Below are 22908 nucleotides of genomic sequence, written 5' to 3'. Positions count from 1 at the left end.
CAAACCAATCTGGCAGTTCCTGCTGCTCATTTGTAGAACAGCTAATGTTGTCATTTATGATTAAGATCAATGCTCTAATTAATCACTGAAAAGGCCCAACTCATGCGGACAGTGTTTGTAATGAGGAGAGATGAGGTTTGCAACAGAAAAGTCGAGGATAAAAGGCCAAGTTATCTGATGCCTGGTTAGGATTTGTATTGAGGCTGTGGCTCATAGAACAGTATTGATCAGGTCAGTGCAGGGTAACCGGGCGCCGCTGTTTGGATTGGAGTCTCAGACGGTGCACACCAAGGTCAGAAGGACCGCACAAACAGACACAACGTAGAGAAGGTCACAGCAGGGTTGTGTGTAATTAGTTAAAGCTCAGTATCATTTGGCCTTGTCCACAGTGACTGCAGAGTGATTACTCTTGGAGTAAAGATTAGTTTCTTATTGTAATCCTAAATCATAGAGGACACGCATATATCACAGAGTCCTCTGACAATGCAGGTTATTTAGAGGGGGAGGGCAGGGCAGTGGGGTGTGTGTGTGTGTGTGTGTGTGTGTGTGTGTGTGTGTGTGTGTGTGTGTGTGTGTGTGTGTGTGTGTGTGTGTGTGTGTGTGTGTGTGTGTGTGTGTGTGTGTGTGTGTGTGTGTGTGTGTGTGTGTGTGTGGAATAGCTCACTTCAACAAAGTGTAACACAGCATCTGTCCTTACAAAAACAGGTAGACTGACTCGCATACTGAGTAAAGGCGCCACTACATTCCAACAAAAGTGCTTGTCAAACAATTAACCCACTTTTGAAACAACTTTCTGACATCAGAATTGGGGTGATAATTTCTGACTGTCTGATAAGCATGCCCATCCTGTAGTGATGGACTTTAATCACAGATCAACCACAGGTTCCCTTTGTGCCACCAAAACAGCTCTGACCTGCCGATCCATAAACTCCAGAAGACGTCTAAGGGTGTCCTGCGGCATCAGCAGCAGATCCTTTAAGCCCTCCAAGCTGCGAGGTGGGGCCTTCATGACTCTGACTTGTTTTTACAGCACCTTCTGAGCCAGTTAAGCACCTGAGAAAGAGATACACACACAAACAACAGCTGATGAGTTGACACCTACACCTTCCAGATCTCAAGTAAAAAGTAACAGTGTAGTTCTGAAATTTTTAAGTGCAGGTTCCTATTTCTCTATTTTCACATATTTTTACTCAGCCCCATGTTCTCTTTCACACACTTTTTCTAGCTAGCCTTTATTGAAAAGTGGTCTCTTGTTCAAGTAGGTGACAAGGGCCTATTACTTGATTAGTGACATTTGATTTTTCACTTTTTATTAAAGGATTTCATATTGAGGTTTATTGACTATGAGAATGAGTGACATAGGCAATGCCTGATATCAACCCTTTTATGGTCATAATGCAGGAGAAGTTTTATAAATAGCCAAATCTTACTTTCTGTATACTTCTCAAATGATTTGATATTTGAAATCAAAGCCTTGGGTCAGGCTCATTCATAATTTAACAGAGCTGTCCAACACTGCCGTGAGGAAGGTAGTCTATAATGTGTGGTCTCTACACTAGCACCCCCGGAAAATAGTACCAACGTCCCTGTGTGTATAGCCTGTCTAAAAGTGTGACATTATCTATTGATATCATTATCAAGTCTTGCCTACCTTGTCCGTGGCAGTAAGCTTTTAACCCACATATCCACAATTCTAACAAAATACACACGTAGCGTTTATGCCTGGCTTTCATTATTTACACACTGCAGTGACATTTTATGAGTCCTGTTTATGACACAGTTTTACTTTTTTGACCCATCACTTGCCTGCAAATAACTTAAACACTGGGTGTTTGGTATTTGGGCAAGAGTAGGTGGGAAATGAGGTGGTGCAGTATATTTGGATAGATTTTTGGATGATTTAGGCTGCCATAAACAACCATTTGTCAAAAATTAACCAGTGGAGTGTTCCAGAGTCAGTTCCAGTTCAGACCTTGTTGCAGAAAAAAGAAACTGCCTAATTTTAAATCAGTATGTTCAAACAGTAAGATGTCATAGGCTGTGTTAACTGACAGTAACGTCTAGTTTGAGCTGCTGTATAAAGCTGTGTACAACCCTCTTCAAAACTGACACACATTTTTGAGAAATATAACAATACCAATGAATTAATTTTTCTATCAACCCATCCAATTAAAATACACCGTTGTTTGTCTGACTTGGTTTTCTATGAAGCCCTTTGTATTTGTTATTTAAAGCAGTATGCTACGTAGAAGTTTGGCCTGCTTGCTCAGTATTAGTGAAGCCTGCACTATTACTGCTGTTCTTGCTCGCTATGGGTGCAACAAATATGACTAACTGGTTTTTAAAACGTAATCTTGGACCCTGGCAACCCTCTACAGAGCTGGGAGCGAACTGCAATTCTTGGGGGAGGATTTACAGTTGTGTGCATGTGTGTGTGTCCTGGCAGATGCATGCCCATGTGTGAATATTCCCGGCTCTTAGGCACGTCAGCGTTTGTACTAACTGTTGTACGTCACTTTTCCTCGAAAAGAATTCTCCAATTATCCAGGCTGTTAGCTACAGTCAGTGTTTAATGCGTTGCTCCGTCTGTACCCGCTCTTTCTCTAAACAAGGAGAACAATCAATTCTGGGGTCAGCGTGCACGTGAGAAGAGACTTTATAACAAGGGAATGAATAAGAGGATTAAATACAGGCTGATGTGGTTTCAATGTATAGCAAACCATCAGCATGTGGGGAACAGGTGTTCATCGCCTTCCCCAGGGAACAAAAATATCATCACATTTCCAGACTTCTGTGTGCTGAAAACTGACATTAGCCCCCTCAGTATTTTGTTTCTCGTTCCCCCCTCATCTGCCTTTGTCTTTTTCACAAGCACACAACATGAGACTCCATAAGGTCAAGAACTTAAAATGATCTGTTCTCTTTTCTAACGCCGAGGAACGTCAGATTAGAGAACAAAGAATACAAAGTTAGGTGAAATATACAAGTAATGGTGTAGAGACAAAGAAATGAGGCTGACTAACGGGAATCAAATGATACCGTTTGTTAATACTGATTTTGTGATGTTCTGCCTTCAAAACAAGAAGGCACTGAGGAAGAGATTGTGATATATTTCTTTGTTTTTTTTAAAGAGATTTATGACACATCAAACAAGCAGGAAAGGTGAGTCAAGTTGCCTGGGACTGAAAAAAGTTATGGAAAATGTCTGATGTGCACTCAGACACATATCTTCTGTAAATATAATTGCCTGTGTAACAGCACTGTCTAAATAAGCTATTTCAAATTGTTAATACTACAAAGCAATACAAGTCTGTCATGTTCTATAAATAAGATAATTGAAATGTTTTGCCTCTTTATTAGCAGTTTTTATGGGATTATGTTACCAAGTAAAGCCCTCACAACTTCAATCTTCAAGTTTTGAGAAAATTCAGGACAGTCTAAATTTGGCAAGTGAGGTCAGCATATTCATGTGGTAATCCATACTTTGTTCTTTACCAATTAGAAACCTGCCAGTGAACTGACATGTTTATTTTGGATTGAAGAGCTCATAGTCCAGACGTTGTGCAGGACAAACTTCAAACACTTAAAGTTCACCTCAGTCTGTTCTGATGTGGATGGTAAATGCCCTCTTTCTCAACAACAATCTTTAGAGATACAGAACAATAAAAATCATATACACTGTGCTTGCAATATTTATAGTTTATAGCATGACCAGACAGGATAATGTATTCACAATGGTCAACAAGAGATGAGTGATTGACACCAGCCAAGCAACAGCAGCAAGTCACTGACCTCATTCGTGGTGGCTAGTAACGAGTTACGTAACCCACATTTGCTTCTTCCTCTGATAAGTGCTGAACATTGTGTCTCCTAGCAGCAGAAAAAAAAAGAAACTAGAAGTGACAGGAAATCAGAAAAAATTAAGATCACTTCCTAAAGATATGGTTTGGCATCCTAAGATTAGCAGTCATTGCTTCATTTCTGAGGCTGTAGAGAAAAGTTCACTTTATTTTCTTTGTGAGAGGAGACCAACACTAAAATCTCCATTAACAGATGTACAAAAAAGTGAGGCTAATATGATATGGGTTAAGAACTGACTGTAAACTGGATTGAACACTAAAGCTATGGCTGATGGAAAAAAAAAAAGTACGCTCACAAAATGTAATTTTCAAACTTCTGCAGTGGTCTATCTGATTTTACCAGTTTAACACAGTCTTCTGTTTGTATACTTTTTACATCAGATTTTCTATTGCATTCGGTTGATTTGAATTTTTAATAAACTAAACTGTGACCTTGTGACCCCATCACTGACCACAAGTGGAGCATTCGTTGACATACATACACACTTAAATGCATAACCCTGCTCATTTTACATGTTGCTACACCAGCACACCGAGGATAGTTATAAAACAAGTACAGAAGTACATTTATAATCTCACTGATTTGTCATCTATAGCCCTATCATCAGGTCTATGATAGCAAATACAAATACCTGTGAATAATAAGAATCCCATCAACCACAGTTCTACAGAACAGAGGCAGGGGTTAGGTGTAGATGGATCATTTTTAACTTCATGTAAAAATGCCTGTGGGGATTCAATCAAAGAGATCAAGGGAGACTGTGAAGGTTATATGGCGAACACAGGGGGTGTTAATAGGTCCCATGAAGTTAAAGTCACTGAGCTAGGTGATCCTGCTGGGGGTGCTAGCATTGCTGTATGAGTTCGTAGTCCTTCCCAAGAGGAACCTGGACAGGCAGTTCTTCAGAAAATACCCTGCACGGCCTTTTGGGAATCAGCAGAGAAGTTTTAACTGTGTCCAAAAGATGCAGCATTTTCAAAAACTACTTGAGGAACTGTGGGACGTCAGGATCCAGTAAGCTGCCACTGTGTGCTGTAAACAGAGAGGAAATGGGCTCCGGACAGCAACAAAACCATTGCTGCCTCCGGACTCAACCACAACAGGCGCGACCTGTGGTAAGTGTGTGATTTTTTTTTCTGTCTCTCTTGCTTGTTATGAATTTCATGCATTTGGTGGTTAAGGCCCACATTCTGACTCTATGCTGCTTATTCATTTAACATCAGGTTTGCGGAACAATATACTGGTGATGCAGGTGTTTGTAATTAGAGTCTGCGATGTCAGGATCGATCGCTCTGTTACTAACAGCTGCTTGTATGTTGAAGTGTTGTCCATGTCGTAGCTGTGTGAAGTTTTATATTGTGTTTACGTAGGCAGGGTTGTGAACTTTACAACTCTAACCCTTCAGCTGGCCTTGTGTTTAACACAGTGACGTATCACCTGTCGAGCGGTGTTGCGTGTCTGGGGAAATGCAATAGAAAGAAAGAAAGTGTGGCGACCAGCACAGTAATGGGAAACAAATGTCCAAGCAACTCCTTAGCACTGGCAAAGAAAAATAAGCCCTCTGTTGTGGCTTTTATTCAAATACAGTGACTGCTTTTCTCCCTTTGATGCTGAAGTTGGGTCACAGGTGGTTTACAAGCTTTATGTTTCCTGCTTTTGGGTTCACATCTTTTGGAATAAAAGATCAGTGATAATGTGATCGAACAGGAATAATTTCACATTGGTGTCCGTCAGCTATACATTCAGCAAATAATCGTCTCAATCTTTCCAGGGACATGCAGAGCCATGACACAAGCTGTGAAGCATCCCTTCTTTGAGCCCCGTTTCTATTTTCTGTTCAACTTATATGTAATCATTGTGGTCCGAATTAGACTTTCAGGTCAAGAAACACAACAAAACAAAAACAAATGCTGTGGCTTTCTCTTTATCTATGTACGTGTTTGACTCTTTAACCTGTGTGTGTGTGTGTGTGTGTGTGTGTGTGTGTGTGTGTGTGTGTGTGTGTGTGTGTGTGTGTGTGTGTGTGTGTGTGTGTGTGTGTGTGTGTGTGTGTGTGTGTGTGTGTGTGTGTGTGTGTGTGTTGTCAATTTGCAGAAATGGGTCAAAGAATAATTGATTGCATCTATGACAGGAAGACTACACGCTGGGGTCTTGTTTTGCACAGAGAACTAACCTGAAAATGATATTTTCAGACAGGAAATATGAACATAAATTTAGCAGAAGGGAAGCTGTTCGCAGTTATAAAAAACAAAGCAAATGACACAAGCTCTGTTTAGTTTAGTTTAACCTGTGATTTTCTACAATTGCAAGGCATTTTTTATTGTACCATACAGTCATTATTGTGATAATGACCTCTAATTAGCCTCATCCTGCAGGCTTGTCCCATCCTTCTTAGGCCAAGATAACAGAGGTTCATCACTGAGAAAACATCTAAGTTACATTTATCTCCATTACTACCTGGATGGAGTCAGTGAAGTGAGGCAGGTTTTATTGGCCTGCTCAACAGTGTACTTAAAGGCAGTAAGAGGCTGTCAACCTGCAAAGTTGGCGTCGCGGTGCGTGCTCATGCATGTTGGCTGCTCAGTCGATTCTGACCCTCTCTCATGGCTATTTTGAGCATTAACGTACACAGCTGCTGCTGAACCTGGTTCAGATGAGCATCTAATTCGTAGTCAGCAAAGTGCTGCAGATACAATACTGAGATCTAATCCCCACTGAGATCTGTGGAATAGACACAGCAAGATGCAATGACAGCAGATGGTTTATGGTGACAACTCTTTTGCCTTGAATCCAAACAACAGAATGCCCGTTTGATTTATTTAATAATCAAATACCAATGATGAACATAAGATTTTGGTGGTCAAAGGTCAAGGTCACTGTCACCTCACATTGACCCATGCTCAAATTTTAACTCATTCCCTCCAAGCCTTCTTGAGATATCGCATTCATGACAATGGGGCGGTCGTATGTACGTACAGATGAACAACCCCAAAAACATAATACCTCTGGCTATGGCTATCCCCATAGGATAAAAAGCCGGTTGAACTGTAAAAATAGGCTACTTTTTACATATCAAACAAGCTTAGAGAAGAGTTCAGAAAGAAACATGAGTATGTCTAAATCTGTGTGTAGACCTTTGTATGCTTCTGTTTATTGATTGTCAAGCAGTGACCATAGCTTTTCCATCTCCATTTGTGTGTGTGTGTGTGTGTGTGTGTGTGTGTGTGTGTGTGTGTGTGTGTGTGTGTGTGTGTGTGTGTGTGTGTGTGTGTGTGTGTGTGTGTGTGTGTGTGTGTGTGTGTGTGTGTGTTTTTTTTCTACTATGCGGTTTCCAATCGGATACATGGCCAAACACGAAGGGAGTAAATACTTCCATATCAAATGGCTGCCCTCTGTCAATGAGTTGTTCCAGCATCCAAAGTTTATTTTTTGAACAATGTTATGACCACTGAAAGATTTTAAATATTCAGCTAAGAGGTGTCACAATCTAAACATAAATCCCATTAAAATAAAAATTAGTGGAGAAGAGATTATTTATATGTAGCATAAACAATGCGACACACCACAGCATTTATAGCCTAAGCTAATTTGCCATGCCCGTCCCTTCATGGGCCTTTTAAAATACAGAAAATTAACAACTCAACACATTCACAACTCAACACATTCACACGAGACAATCCAAATCATACACTCAACAATAGGTACACACAATCAAAACACAAAAGTTAACGAGAAATACAGACAGATTATATGGAAAATGTATATAAAAACACACCATAAAAAGGAGCACCAGATCATTCATGACAACATGACTGCTCCCTTTTTCAAAACTGTTTCAGTTTGAGTTTAAAATGGTCTGAATCAGGATCCAGTTTGAGTTCGGTTGTCAGAGAATTCCACATGCTGAACCGTCCGGTTGGAGAACGATGTTTGTCCAAATGAAGATTGTCATAAAGGCACCTTGCAATTCCTGCTGGATGCTCCATGTGTTACAGACTCTGAAGCTCTGACTGGAACCACAAAGTCACTGAGAACCTGGGGAACCTGATTATTTATGCATTTATAGATTAGTTTAACATTAGAAAATTTGATAAAATTATCGAAACTTAAATTTAATTTCTTAACAATATGGCAATGATGTGATCTTATTGGATTCCCGTCCAAGATTTTGATAGCTCAATTGTATATCCTCATAAGAGCTTTGGTCACTGTAGATATTGCTTGTGACCAAGAGGTTACACAATAACTTAAATGTGAAAAGATCATAGAGTGCATGAAACTATTTGCAGCATGAAATGGTGCTTTGCAAACTTTAAATTGGAATCTAATATGAGGCCAAGATATTTTACCTCCGACACAACCTTATAGAAAGGAAAACCATTCTCGTTAAGCAGAGTTTCTGTTGTGTTTCCATGCTTATTTTCCTTGACTGCTGTTAACATACTGTTGTTTGAAAAATCTCCAGACAATGCGTCAAAGAAACAAATCTTTCATATCAGGAGCTTTCGATCTGCTCTTTAGTACAACTGCTTTAAGTCTGACTAATAGACCAAATTAAATGTAGTGGATGTTCTTGAATGTGGAGTTGCAGTATAAATTGCAGTATAAATTGCACTAAGGCAAGATAAGACAGCTGTGTTTGCATGTTCAAAGCTGTCACTACCGTGACACGATTTAGACATGCTTACGGTGCAACGCATTCAGTGGTACAGTGTTTAGCACGTCAAAGTTCCTCAAACCTGCTGACTGTCGGGAGCCTTTCCGTGTGCCGTCTGCATGTTCTTCTGTTGTCTGCCAGCACTCCAGATTCCTCCCACAGTTCAAAGACACACAGGTCAGGTTAACTGGCTGCAGTGTGAATGTGAACTTGAATGGATGTTTGTCTGTACCAGTGCCCTGTGGACTCGGGGATAAGTGGGTATTGTGGAATGAATGTAGCAGGGGTGAAACAGATTCTTCACTTTTTTTTAACTGATAAGATGATATTCATTTATGATCAATCAAATGTAAAAAATACTTTAGTAGTAGCCTTTTATGGAATAATACATAATCCGCCATAAGCTCCTTGAAGCAACAACAATTTTATTAGTTCAATAATAATATATCAATTACTACAGTGCTGCAGAAATGACTCAATTATTTCACTACCTGATTTCCCAATTTATTCTATTGATGTCACAATTTTCATGAATTTCATGCTTCCCTTGACACATTACTGTTCATTTGAATGAAATAATTAAGTTGTGTGCAGTCTGTGGCCGATTTCATGCTTCATAGTGATGAACTGCAAAGTCAAATAATACCTTTATGGCAAAAAATGACGTTCAAAGGCTCTTGAAAAACTAATATTAAGCTGCGTGCAATAATGTTTTATTTTTTATTTATTAGCCGATAGTCATCAGGGACACCCCTTGAAGTTCCTTGTAAGCCTACAAATCCAAAGGTACCAAAACGCACAGGCACATTATATGAATACAACAATTTTTGTTGTTGTTGTTTTTAATCAGAAATTAAATCCAGATGCCATTAGGTCTTCGTGTTACATCAAAAATGTACCTCCAATGGACTGTAATTGTTTCCAGTAAAGTAGGACATAATGACAAAATAGGCTACAATTGGCTTTAGATCATATTTGACAAATTGTGGCAAACCAAAATAAATAAATTTGATGTCTGAATGTCCCTTGAGCATTTGCGGCACTTATCATCACACGTGACTAAGATTGACTAGGCATGGCTGATCCTGATAAAAGGCCCTGTTGATATGCAGGCCTCAGATTCAGTATATCTTTCTGACATAGAAACCACCCACATTATCATGATCAAGATTTAACATCAGATCATCATTTATTATTACAACATAGGCTAACCTATGTTAGACTCCAAATAGTTCTGTATAAGGTAATACAAGTGTTTATATCACCAGTAGATGTATAACTCGTACTTGGCAAAAACAGCAATGCAGTTTAATGTTTGCAGCTGCGGGATGCACTCCGACAAAAGCAGCACCAGAATATAGTGAGTCATGTGCAGAGGTACAATGAACACTGTCAAAGTTTATTTAAATGTGTAGGGGAGGGGGAGTGGGTGGTACACTCTAACAGAGTAATAAATACGTGATAAATTACTGAGCTTGTGTTGTTTGATTCCATCCAACTGTTTGCAGTTTAGACACTGATAAAGGAATATAAAGCCCGCTTATTGCTCACAGCTTCAGTTGTCACTATGCTTATAGTCTGGAAACTATTCACGTTAAGGTTCGCTCAGCCACTCGCAGGACAGACCAATCAGTGATCAGTGGAGTTGGCTAAGTGCAATGGTGTTGAAGTCAAGCATTTGTTTCAAAATGTAGTTCCAACTAGGGTTGGGCTTAAAAAAGTATATTTTCTGATTTGAATTGATCTTAATAATCTGATATAGATTCATAATATTCCCGTTTTAACGCCATCGATTTACTCCTCCCTAGTGCTAAAGTTCACGTGTTAGAGGTCTGTGGAAAGCTGAGATTCTTATGAACCATTTCAAGATCATTTCAGCCAGCAGGTTCTGTAAATTTTGGTCAGCCCTTCTCTTTGTCAGTATTTTCACTGAAACAGTGACTGTGTCACTTTTTTCCTCACCTCCGGGTGAAAAGAAAAGTGCCTTAGGTTGAAGCACCAACAACCGTGTGGATAGGAAAAAGATCATGAGGCAAGTACCTTTATGTACATCATGTAAGTTACTTAATACATGTTACCAAAGTTAAATATGTTACGTTATGTAAGTAACTCACTTACGGAATTGGAACATTGGTCATCTGGATGAAAGTCCTTTTGGTTCCATCCAACCACCCCTGACCTCCTCCTTACTCTGACTTTATCACTCTTTGTACTTTGTCACATGATGTTTGACCTTGGTCATACATTCGTGTACTTTTCACATCTGGGTGGTGCAAAACGTGACACTGACACAGTATCCTCTTGTGGATGGACCCGTGTATTACAAGCTTTGGCATGTTTCAGGGCTAGAGGACGTGAAAACCCAGTAGGCTATGGTGTGAGGGCTACAAACCAACTTAGACATGATGAGAAAAGTGCTTGCATTCTTATTTCAAATCCATAATGATTAAACTGCATCACAAAATTGACATTAATGATTAATATCATTGGCAGCCACACCATTAGATGCCTCTGTTCCATCTCTTTCATTTGAAATGTTTGGGAGACAAAATTATAGCTGTTCATTTATTTATATCTCAATTTGCCTTCAAAGTTCAAATGGCACCAAGATGTCTGAGTAAAAAGACATTTCTTGAACTGGTCGAGAAATAAAGATTGAGAATTTCTTTGCTTTTTATTTGTGTTAAAATAGTCAAGAATTGGATCATCAATGTTTTTTAAACAACAATTAATTAAAATTCCCCTCTCTGCTGACTAGAGGTCTATAATTTGCTGAATAGCACACACTAATTAAGTTGTCACAGCAAAGCAGTGCATTAATTTTCTTCCCACACATTTAACCAAGGCAATAATTCAGTTCAGTCTTGACTACCTAATTTACACTATTAATCCTGCTCTAAGTCCTGCAACAGAATTCCTGTCTTTCAACAGGATGTTCTGGTAAACCAGTCGGTCATTGGGTCATTCCAAGTATTCAACCTTTAACCTTCTCAAACAAGCATACTCTCTGTGAGTGTTTCCCTTTGTACGCTTGATCAATAAGACAGACAGAAAAAGTGACTTCCCTGAGACCGGCCTTTTTACCACCAAGCAAAGAACGAAAGAATTCTGCCCTCTGTCAGTTACATTGGAGTTTACTGTGCCTTGGCATAGATATTATTGCATTGCCATGCAGGGTATTGTTATGGTGAAATGCAGGCCAACGCCTGCTCGGAAAAAACAAGTACAAGTGAAACAAACTCGACCCTCGCACATTTACAAGCTCTGAAACAGCGCAATCTGTTAGATAGACAAAGTAAAACATGACGGTATCCTGTAATACATGTGTTACATTGGTCAGACCCCCATAAGGACATTTTTCATTTATCTTTTGTGTATGTTGAACTGTTTCAAGAAGCCACAGACTAACAGTTGTTGAATCGTACTGTAAAATGTTTTTACAACCTCTTCCTCTGCCTGAACTTTATCAGGGCAAAACTCAGTGAACAATGACATTTATGCCCGGTCAGTAGCTGCTCAGTCTATATATAGTCTTTTCTATTCAAAATATACAAAATAGTTTTGTCTAACTATTTCTGTTTATCTGAACCACACGCAATACCAGCTTTGATATTTTCCAATTATGACAAGAACTCACTCTGACACTACATTTTCATTGAAGTGCGAATAGTGTTACATTTTTGGTCTCCAATGGCTGTACACCCATTTGTTGTTGGGTGTAACTCACAAGCAGTTCCCTAAGGGCTTTTACTAATGAACCAATCAGTGATTCCTGGTCTGGAATAATCCCAAGGGGAAGGTCTTTGTTCCAATGAATTAAATAAGGACATGATTGAGCTGGACAATAATTCCTTAAATCAGACAGATATTGAATTGACTAGACGTGACTGAACAATCAGCATCAGAAAAATCACATCACCAAATTCAGTTGGAAAATCCGAATCTTTTCCCAATTTATTTAATTATATTTGCCTATTTTTCTACTGATCGGAAGTGATAAAATTACAGCCTGTGTATTTGCTTTACACCTAGCAAACAGTCATAACGGTATTATCAATCTTTATTTCTAACTTTCAACTTGAAAATATATAAAATTTGGTTGTTCATTTTGTTTAATTTTCTCTTTGTAATGCATTAAATATGTAGCCAGTAAAGTAATTTGACGTTAAAGAGAAGAAGTGAAAGAGAGAATTGAAGCCCTCTCATTTCCTGTCATACTACTGAGACCTCTCCCTAGGGGAACCAGACCTCCAGGTATTGTTCCTCACAGATTGCAGGACAAATATAAGGGAGGAGGGCGATGGAGCATGTTCGGTCATCAGGTCAACATCAGAACTTTCCAAGAAAAAGTGGGAATTCAAAAGGTGATGGGGTGGAGAGGAAATAGATTTATTGTAGCAATGTATGACTCAACAGAGCAGCGTGTAATATCGAAGTGTAGACAGGATCCAAAACAGCTGAAGGGTTATCCAAATGTGAAACGGTTCTGCCTGGGAGTGACAGGATACAGGAAGATAGATGTCACCCACTGAGGAAACAAATTATGATGAATCGAAGGCACTCTTTTCCAAAACAGAACACTTCACAGAAATTACATCTAGATAACGTTTAGGATGTGCATTGAGGCTCTAAACCAGAGGAACGATGTTTAATATGTGAGGTAGTTGACTAAGGTACATTCAAAGTAACCAGTCCAAAGGAGCTTAAGCCAACATCCCCAGATAATAATGTACCTGATCATCCGATCAAAATAAAATGATTGTATAGGTTAGGTCAAAATGTGACAGCCTTTTTCTTTTCTTTTTTTAAACACTTAATAAAAATGTAAAAGACAAATGTGAGGCCTCTTCAGATGGCAACAGCAACACGACAAACAAAGCGTTGAGGTCTGCTGTGTTTAATATATCCTACAAACCTTCGGTTGGGAGGTGCTGATACTGACTGACTTATCTACACATGATGGGTTTGTCATGCATGTTGAGCAAAAGATGAGGCCCATTAGAAACAGCAGAAGACAGGTCAGAAGGTCATGAGAACATTTTAATTAACTGTGGCTACATTAATATTCATGTTTATGAAAACCTCCCAATAAAAGTTGTCATGAAACAAAGTGTGTAAGAAGACAAAAGGCCACTAAATCAATAGAAATCTCTCAATGCCATGAATACCTGTCGTAGAGTTTATGGTAATTTGCCCAGTGGTTAGTGGGATTCTGCCTTAAGGGCCACGTGTGCAGATCTCTGCATTGGCAGCAACATAATAAGTTAATATTATTTGATGGAGCCCATGATGCAGATTCATATCATAAGGCACAGCATGGCTACCTGAGCTGTTTATCTTCAAAAGCATATTAAAGGAAATAGTTTTTAACATCCATATGAATGCTGAGCATTGAGATCTGAACATACGGATATTTACTGGTTGGATTTGTTCTTGCATGACGCAAGAACACGTCATATGGACTTTGGTGAGAGATTATTGGAGAGCACATGGATGAATCACAGTGCCTGTGGCGTCTGCACTCATTGAAGGTCAGGGCTCTGGAAACCATCATCACTTCCCCTCTGTGAGCTTAGCAAAGACCTGCACACATGAGCAGGTCTTGCAAGCACTCAGAGGACTGAAACTCACTTACCTCAAAGGCTTGTTTGTGATCCATGTTCTATTACAATGATAATGTTATTCAGAAACCTAACCTGACCTCTATTCTTACTGTATTTCAATCAAATTGCCTGGAGTCGTGATAAGACACAAAAAGTAATACACAATAACTCATGCCTGAAATTGTGTTTTATCAGTTGATGACGAACGTGTGAAAGAGCATTAATCATTTCACTGCAGTGATCCAGTATGAGTGTGACAGGGACTTAATGTGTGATTTTAAAGGCAAATATAGTAAAGCACACATGAAAAGGAAAGCAGTACAGTAAATAAAGAACAAAAATCTCAATCCACAGCACACACGTTTTAGTTTTTGGTGGCTTACATGGTGTCTGATCTTATGAACTTACGTTAATGCCATTTGTTAAGTGTGTTTTGTGCAATCTTTCAACATTCAGTTTAGTCCTCTAGTAAAACCTCAGAAAATAACAATGAAAGTCATTAGAGTTCTAAATTTAGTGCTGTGTCCAGCAGACTACACCCTCAGGGCCATGGATGCTGATTCAGACCAGAAACAAGAGGTAATTTTCTCCAGTTTAAACTTCAAACTTTTATCCTCTGCATTATGTAAACATAATTGTTTTTAATTTAATGTACCTCCAAGGACTCAACGGCTCTAATTTTTTGTGTTTGCTGTAGTTTACATTTTTATGTTAAACAACTACATCATAAAAACACAATAACCTGCCAAGATTTTGTCTGGACAAGAGGAGTGGTAGCACTCAAACCTTCCAATAAATTAGAGATTATACTCTGATGTTGGTTTAACCTGCCAGTTGGATAACTTTGGAATCAGAGTCCAAAAAACTTCACCTGTTTTTAACATGATCCAGACTCACAGGCAAGAGTTGTAATAAAACTCTCCTGAGTACTTGGACTCCACTTCTGCTCTGAATGTTTTGTCTTAACTTCAGACACAGTTCATGCATTCTAAAACTGATTGAGCAGAAGTTTTTAAAAGTGTAAACTGAAATCGAATGTATGTGCTTTTGTTTGCAGCACTTGTCTCATACAGCCCTGCAGCAGTGACTGCAAGGGACAGTGTGTTCAAACTCTTGAGAGCGCTCAGCACCCTCCACAAGCAGGCTGTCTGATAGGCTGAACACTGACCATGATGTCATCACTGCATGCTATAAGGGCTCAGACAAATAGCCTGGGAAACACATTAGAAGAGACACTGCTCAACGGAGGGACCGAGCGAGTGAGACGCACAGAGATTAAGAAAAAAACTGAGTAGAACGAGGGACATATGATCTTCGACACTTTGCAGGAACTATTTGAACAGTGACATTTTTACTTTGTATGGGAGGCAGGAAACACGGAAACTACCTGTGGAGGTTTGTGCTTTTATTTTCGTGTGCTTTTTTAACATGCTTGTATTGCTTGCTGGAGTTTAACAGGATGTAGTGAATTTGTTTTGTGGTGTTGGTGCTGTAATTTTTCCTTTTTTCAGTGCATGCTTTCAAAGAACAATTAATATATAGACACAGGTTGTTTTTTTCTGTTCTCATCAGGCAGTTTTTACATTTAAGTTGTAATATTCACTTCTTTGTGTATGTGTGTGTGTTGTCCACATATGGTCCCTTCAGATGGGAAGTACAACCCCCCCAGTGTACCTCAATGTGAGTGCAGAGATGATCAACGCGTCATCAGAACCAGCTAAGAATGAGGAGGGTTACAGTGAGGCAACAATGATCCTGCTGGGCATGATCATGTCCCTACTGGTTTTGTGCATTGTCTTTGGCAACATCCTGGTCATAACAGCGATCGCCCGCTTTCAGCGTCTCCAAAATGTCACCAACTGTTTCATCATATCTCTGGCCTGTGCTGACCTGGTCATGGGTCTCATTGTGGTTCCTTTCGGTGCCTGTTACATCATCTTTAAGACCTGGCACTTTGGTAGTTTCTGGTGTGAGTTCTGGACTGCGACCGATGTTCTCTGTGTGACTGCAAGCATCGAAACCCTGTGTGTCATCGCGATAGACCGTTATTTGGCCATCACTTCTCCCTTCCGCTACCAGTCCATGCTTACCAAGTGCAAAGCTCGCATAGTGGTTGTGCTGGTATGGGTGATTGCTGCCTTGATATCTTTCCTGCCAATACACATGAAGTGGTGGATATCAGATGATAAGGAAGCGAAGGAGTGCATTGAGGACAGTAACTGTTGTGAATTCTACACCAACATGGCTTACGCCATCACCTCCTCTATCATTTCCTTCTACATCCCTGTGGTGATCATGGTTTTTGTCTACAGCCGTGTTTTCCAAGAGGCCAAGCGCCAACTGAAGAAGATTGACCAAAGCGTTGGACGTTTTCACAACAGCGACAACAGCACCTTAAAATCTCTAGAACCCAACAACGGGCGTGGCCACAAAAGGGTAAAGTTTTGCCTGCGGGAACACAAAGCCCTAAAGACACTAGGTATTATCATGGGGATCTTCACTCTGTGCTGGCTTCCCTTTTTTCTGCTCAATGTGGTGGTGGCTATATGGAAGGTGAAGGACATCGACCTCACCTTCAGGATCCTCAACTGGATAGGGTACGCAAATTCTGCCTTCAACCCCCTCATTTACTGCCGGAGTCCTGAGTTCAGGTATGCTTTCAAGGAAATCCTCTGCATGAAGAGGAACCGTCTCAGTAATCCGGGACCTGTGAATGGATACATCTACAGCAGGCACAGCTGGCAGAGCGAGCAGCAAGGGAGGAGTAAGGGCAGCTCGGAAGACAGTGACGCCAACGAAGGGTGTCTGGGGAAGGCAGTGGAGGTCTGCAGTGATGTGGACAGAACGGGGGACCCAAACGGGAATTGCAGCAAAGGCCTTTCGACTGTTGCGACTGCCCTGTAAACCCGGAGCTCTGAGACTCCGAGTCAACAGGGGAATCCAGATATGTTTACACTGCTATCATAAACTTTTTTCCAATTTACTGATGAAGGTAAGACCAGTCCTGCTGACTGACAGACTCTCTGGACCTAACTTTAAAGAAACAGTCTAAACCATGCTCAACGGAATAAATATTTATTTTCCTCCTAAAACACAATCAACAAATACTGTTGGTAGATCACTTGTTCTTTTGTTACTTTGATCACAGTGACTTGACATCTACCTCATCACATCTTTTCAATATTTGTATTTAAAGTGACCATCATACACATTAACTGACTGTCCACAGGGGTGAAACCAGGGCAGTTTATTTACTCTACTAAATGGTCTGTGGACTGTAGTAGAACAATTTATTTGGCTTCAACTGAAAACATGGGCATGTTTATTGTTTTTTTTATTTATCCCTGAGTTCTTGGCCAAAGATCTTGTAATTCTTATTATCAAAGAGATGCTTTTCAATTTCAAAGTACATGTTGTAGGAGGTTGCCGATTCCAGTTGAGCACACCAAAATGGCACGGATAGCAAGTATTTCATTAGAAAGTGGATTAGTTGTATGGAGGGGTTGAACAATATACCTTTTTGATGCTTTGTTTTAATATATACATTCCAAATCCACCAACATTTATAATCTGTCATCTTTTACTTTGCATTTTTTTTGGACTGTCTGAGTGTGAAAGATGATCAACAAGAGGTGTGGTAGAACCTCAGCAACGCTGCAAGGCCCTGCTCCCTGCTCTAGTGTTTTATAGGCTGTTGCAGTTTCTGTGTCAAGCAGGTAGCACCAGAGATAGGAACGTTCACAGTAATCTACATCTCAGTGGTGCAGGCTGAGAAACGGCTGGGTGCCGTCCTCTGTTATTCATATAATAAATCTTACCAGTTTGTGTACATTGTATAAGCCAGATTCTGTTATCAGCCCTAAAGATATTAGATATCTTTCAGAGCAATGCTCATGGCATTATGGATAATGTGGTTGATCTGAAATATTAACCTTTTAAAGCCTGGGGCTGTTAAATGTGTAAATTCCAGCCTATGTTGCTACTGCACAGTCCAAACCCATCACTTCATGCACTCTATTAGCACATTTATGTGACACATAAACCATTATCTGGTACATTATATAGCCATTACATAAGTGTAAGAAAAAAAAAAAAAACGTTTCTATCCACTCAATGCTCCAGCAACAGTTATGCCCTTTGTTGGATAAGCCATGTTTGCATATCACGTTTTGTGGTTGCTGTTTTCCAGCATGCGCAATGTTTACTGAAACCAGAGAAGCCGTTTCCTTAGTCATGGCACAGGGGTACAAACCACACACAATAATAAACAGTCCATCAAAATAGAGAAGTGATAACAAAGTTCCAGGCACCAGACATGGTGGTGATTGTGACCACGCAGCCCAATAAATGAGGAAGAGGAAAACTGTCAGTACTTCTGAATAGTGGAACTTTGTCACTGCTCTCTGACATTTCCCAGAGTCTCCTCAGTGTACACGGATGTCTTTGTGAAATCATGCAGTCTAACATTTGGATGAGACACTCAGTAGTACATAGAACAGTAATTTGTCAGCTATTTCAGCTCTTTCCGTTTTCTTGAGATTTCTCTTGATGTGCAGTCTCCAGGAAACGCCTCAATCCAGCTGAGCACAGCCAAATAAACATGGATAAATACATTATCTCTGCCGTTCAGCTGGGGAATCCGATAAATCTCTCCTAAAAACAACACCGAAATAGATTAGGAGATTGTAAAGTATACAGTTTCCAATTTGCAGGTCATGATGCGGGCCAACCTGAAATAAGACCGTCTTTCTTATCAGCCATCTTAAGATCTCAGGCTCTTGGGAATATCATTTTTTGAAGCATTAATGGAGGATGAGCTCTTTATATGCTGGACTTAAATTGGAGAATTGATAAATTTTTCCTACACTGTATACCTTGTAAGATCATCAGTCTGAAGATGAGTAAAGGCGGTGTGGCTGCATATGTCACCCCTTTGCCCAGTCAGTTTGGCAGTCTCTAGTGTGTTCTGATCAAAAGTGACAGCATGCTAAATGTAGCTCCTGAAGGTGGGAGGGGGACCGGGTCTTCTCTGCCAGTCTAAATCGGTGTGAGTGACCTGTGTTTTAGTGCATGTTGCGTTGCCTCTGCACGGAGCAAGGTCAGCTGACACCGTCCAAACTGTGAACTTTGTTCCCTCAGAGGAATCTCTACGTACTGTATCGCTCAGTTTTGCCATCACTGCTGTCACAGACCTTTTTCGGAATAGACGTAAATACAGTGTCATCCTACGTCAGTGTTTGCCATGTGAAAAACAAGCTTTCCAGTGTGTTGATCTTTTTCTGTTTTTCTTTATAATGGATTTACAGCAAAGTAAATGCAGGGGTTGAAGGTCATAACAAATGTTTTTCAGCATTTTTTTTTCAACATATTCACTGTACAGCATGTATAAAGCACAAAACAGATGATGATTCGAGACCAAGTTTTTGATATGTTGTATTTATCCACTCATAATTAATTGATGTATTGCCACTAAATCTCTGCTGGTTTAAAATAAGTTTTAAAAAAATAATGTCATTTTAAAAGCACTGTGCAAGTGATTGTTTGACTGTCTGTTATATATTTGTGGTGATCGATGTGTTTGTGGAATCTTGTTCCCTTTCTTTTCAAAGTGATCTATTTTAGCTGAAGTGGAGTCGGTTGTGAACTATATATCCACACTGCTCCCTCCTGGCAGTGGCCCATCCTTGCACCTCAGCTGTCAGAGTTATTAACAGTTAGTGTTTCATCAATACGCCTTTATTTATAAGGAAGTAATTCATGCCTTCACCTCGCCAGTGCTGGAGGACACAACACTGCTCTGTGCAACGAGTCTTGAATAATTAGCCGACACTACAACATTCTAAGCACAGTGGATGGTTTCGAACCATAAACGCGCCTACTGATGCACACAATGTACACTTAGTTATCTCACCAATTTCTCTGCTAAAACAAGTCTTAGAGGATATGTTACAATGCCACATGCACATAGCACACATCATCCTTGTCCTTACTGATCCACTAGTATTCCTATGTTGAATAAAAGTGTCTTTGCCCTACAAGAACAACTCCCTCTTGATTCAGATTAAGTCGTTCACTAGCTTAACGTAGCACTGTAGCACTTTCATGCAACATTCGCAGACATTTTGTCAACTGAATACACTTTTAAGGCTAATAAATAATTTTGCCAAATCACTTGTACCATAATATTTTTTGTGGAAGTTCTTTTTCCTGTCTGCTACTCAAAATAAGGATGATCACAGCAGCATCTCAGCACAGATGTTAAAGTTGAAATAAGAGAATCTGACGTGTGTAAATGTGAATTTTTTGATTAAATTTAAATATTGCTTCAGCAGTCATATGAAAAGTAAACCTATCATATGTGAACTTTTTTCTTTTGTTACCAGGGTGACGGAGGTATCACTCAACTGAATGTTTACTAAATGTTTGCAAGCTATTTTTCGCACAAGTTCTTGTCACTGTTTATTATGGTATTGCAGTATGTTACACGATGTGGTGTCCTGTGGTATTTATTAAGAAAAACAAGTGTATGTGATGTAACATTTGTATTGAAATAAATTATGTACATGGTGCACATAATGTTCTTATTAATGTGTTCTTCTTCATGACCATTAAAATGCACAACAGTAAGTAGTAAATTCTAACGCAGGGGAAACCATCAGCATGTGATTCAGATGGCGTGATGGACATGTAGGAGATGGGGATCCTATTAAAATGTTCCACTCTCTTTTTTAAACTGTATGTCTCCCCACAGCTCCAAATGATCATAGATTAAATCCAAGGCAGGGTGGCAGTGGAGATATATAGAGCCATAAAAGCGTCCTGATATTTGGCACTTAGTCAGAGTGGAAAGCATTTTTCATGTTTCTTTCAAGTATTAAATATGTTCATTCTTAAAATGAAGATTAAAATCCTTTAGAGTAGCCCTCACGGTTAGGGATGCATGAACATGAACATATTTTATGTAACGAGTTCTCATATTTCAGGGTGAACAGACATGTCGGACACTTAAATGAGTAGTTTTAATGAGACAATAGCATGTGTGCTGTTTTCCCTTTTCCTCATGAGACAAAGTAGGGTACGAAATGAGGCAATTTAAGAAGCTCTACATATAGTATGATATATTATTTTTTGTATGATTTACAAACATCTTCAGTAATATCCTCATAAACATGTATCTACAGTTTTGTTTCTACACACATTTGCTAATGAAAGGATCAATTTCAATTTAGACCATTAAGACTTGCGACTAGCTGTAAGGATTGCTAAGACTCATGCAAATGTTAAAACAACTATCTTACTTGAAAAGTAATACCCAAGTGTTGCTGCCAAAGCCAAGTAAAACTTTGCTTTACATTTATCTGTAGGGCTACAGGTCTCAGCCTCCTCCCAGATGGAACACGGCATGGACACTGCACAGTAACAAAATGAGAACTTGTCCACTTCAACCACATTTTTGATGCACTGTCAATTAGAAATGTATGCTATATTTATGCTATGTCTGAACACTAGAGTTTGGATTTCACAACCCGAACCATCAGGCTCAACCTGATAATCTGGCTCAGATTATTCCAGCAGGTTTGAGAGGTTGGGCTCTGCATCCGCGGTGGATAAATGAACTGTGCAAACGGGCGGCTCTGAATGTGGTTTGAGCAGATCGCATCTCAATGTCTCCTCTCTGTGTTTTGGGTGTGATCACACCTGTACCTTGGACTCTTCACTTGCGATCACATCACCCAGATATGAACAGGCTCTTGTGTGCGTTCTGACTTGACGCGCCTTCTTTGGTCTGAGTTTGACACAAAATTTGAAGCATGCAGTCTCTGTTCCAGTTTTCACAAAACAGGAACACTCATTGTTTAAACTGTGAATGGAAACTATATGTCTCAAGCAGGCCGTAGCAATTAGACGATCGAAGAGGGCCATGTTGTGGCCGAACTGGCAACCTGCAAGTGTATCCCGCCTTTCATCCAGTGGCAGCTGGGCTACACCTCAGCCTCCCTGTGAGCTTGTGTGCAGAAATAGGTTTGTGAGATCAGCCACGTGCTCTCTGGAGCTCGATGGCCAATTTTCAGTCCTGAAAAAGAAACTTCAAGAAATCCTTCCCAACTGGTTTTGACAACATTCTGCTGAGGCCTTCAAATAAGACCATGCATGGTAATATCTATCATCACGGCTTCAAGGAGTAAGATCCTTAAGAGTGAGACAATAAGGCAATTTTGCAGATCTACCCTCCTACCATGTTGTCTGAGACACAGCTAAAACGAAAAAAGCACCAGAGAGGGAAAACTTTCCTGAAAGAATGTGTTGGAACAGGATGACTATTTTCTCCGATATGCATGCATGGTGTGAGCATGTGAAAACATTATATCTGATAGATGGACCTGTCCCCTGGTACTTTGGTGGCAACAGTGACCAAGGCACCACAATGTCTGCAGTCCCCTTGCTCCCAAGGGCCATGCTTGCAATGTGGGCACATGTAGTGTCCGTGTTCATTTGAAAGCATGCGTATGTACGTGCACGCAGAGACGCATCCCAAACCACTTTCTCCCCTTCACCCGACCCGAGGTTATGAAAGCAAATTTGACGTCAAAAGATCTGTTTTGTTCTGTTTTTAAGGCCAAATTAAATGCTATAAAACATTTTACTTATCAAACTATTCTGCCAACCCATTTGGTACTTTGTCATAACCAAAATATCAGTGCAGTTTGTATGTTCTTATTCATTAATAAGTGAGTATATCCCATGGAAATTGTTGGCTTTTTAGACATATTTGAACAAACAAACGTT

General features: G+C 39.9%; 1 protein-coding gene across 1 annotated transcript; it reads left to right on the top strand.

Moving 5' to 3' along the window:
- The first annotated feature begins 15363 nt into the window (after positions 1–15363).
- On the top strand, positions 15364–17717 carry adrb2a (adrenoceptor beta 2, surface a). The gene is made up of 2 exons (XM_069696876.1): positions 15364–15516; positions 15769–17717. Exon 2 carries the CDS (start codon positions 15769–15771, stop codon positions 17023–17025), a length of 1257 nt encoding a protein of 418 aa, XP_069552977.1. The 5' UTR covers positions 15364–15516; the 3' UTR covers positions 17026–17717.
- Positions 17718–22908: the final 5191 nt, after the last annotated feature.

The sequence above is a fragment of the Brachyistius frenatus genome, unplaced genomic scaffold (assembly GCF_029030835.1).
Source record: "Brachyistius frenatus isolate BFR_SWC_R1_liver_20210118 unplaced genomic scaffold, ASM2903083v1 Contig_22, whole genome shotgun sequence".
Taxonomy (NCBI): Eukaryota; Metazoa; Chordata; class Actinopteri; family Embiotocidae; genus Brachyistius; species Brachyistius frenatus.
Note: the sequence above shows the minus strand (reverse complement) of the source record. Positions and strands in the feature narration are given on the sequence as shown.

What these genes read in the sequence shown, in the direction of transcription:
- adrb2a (XM_069696876.1), top strand. Translation starts at nt 15,769, where the DNA reads ATGGGAAGTACAACCCCCCCAGTGTACCTCAATGTGAGTGCAGAGATG.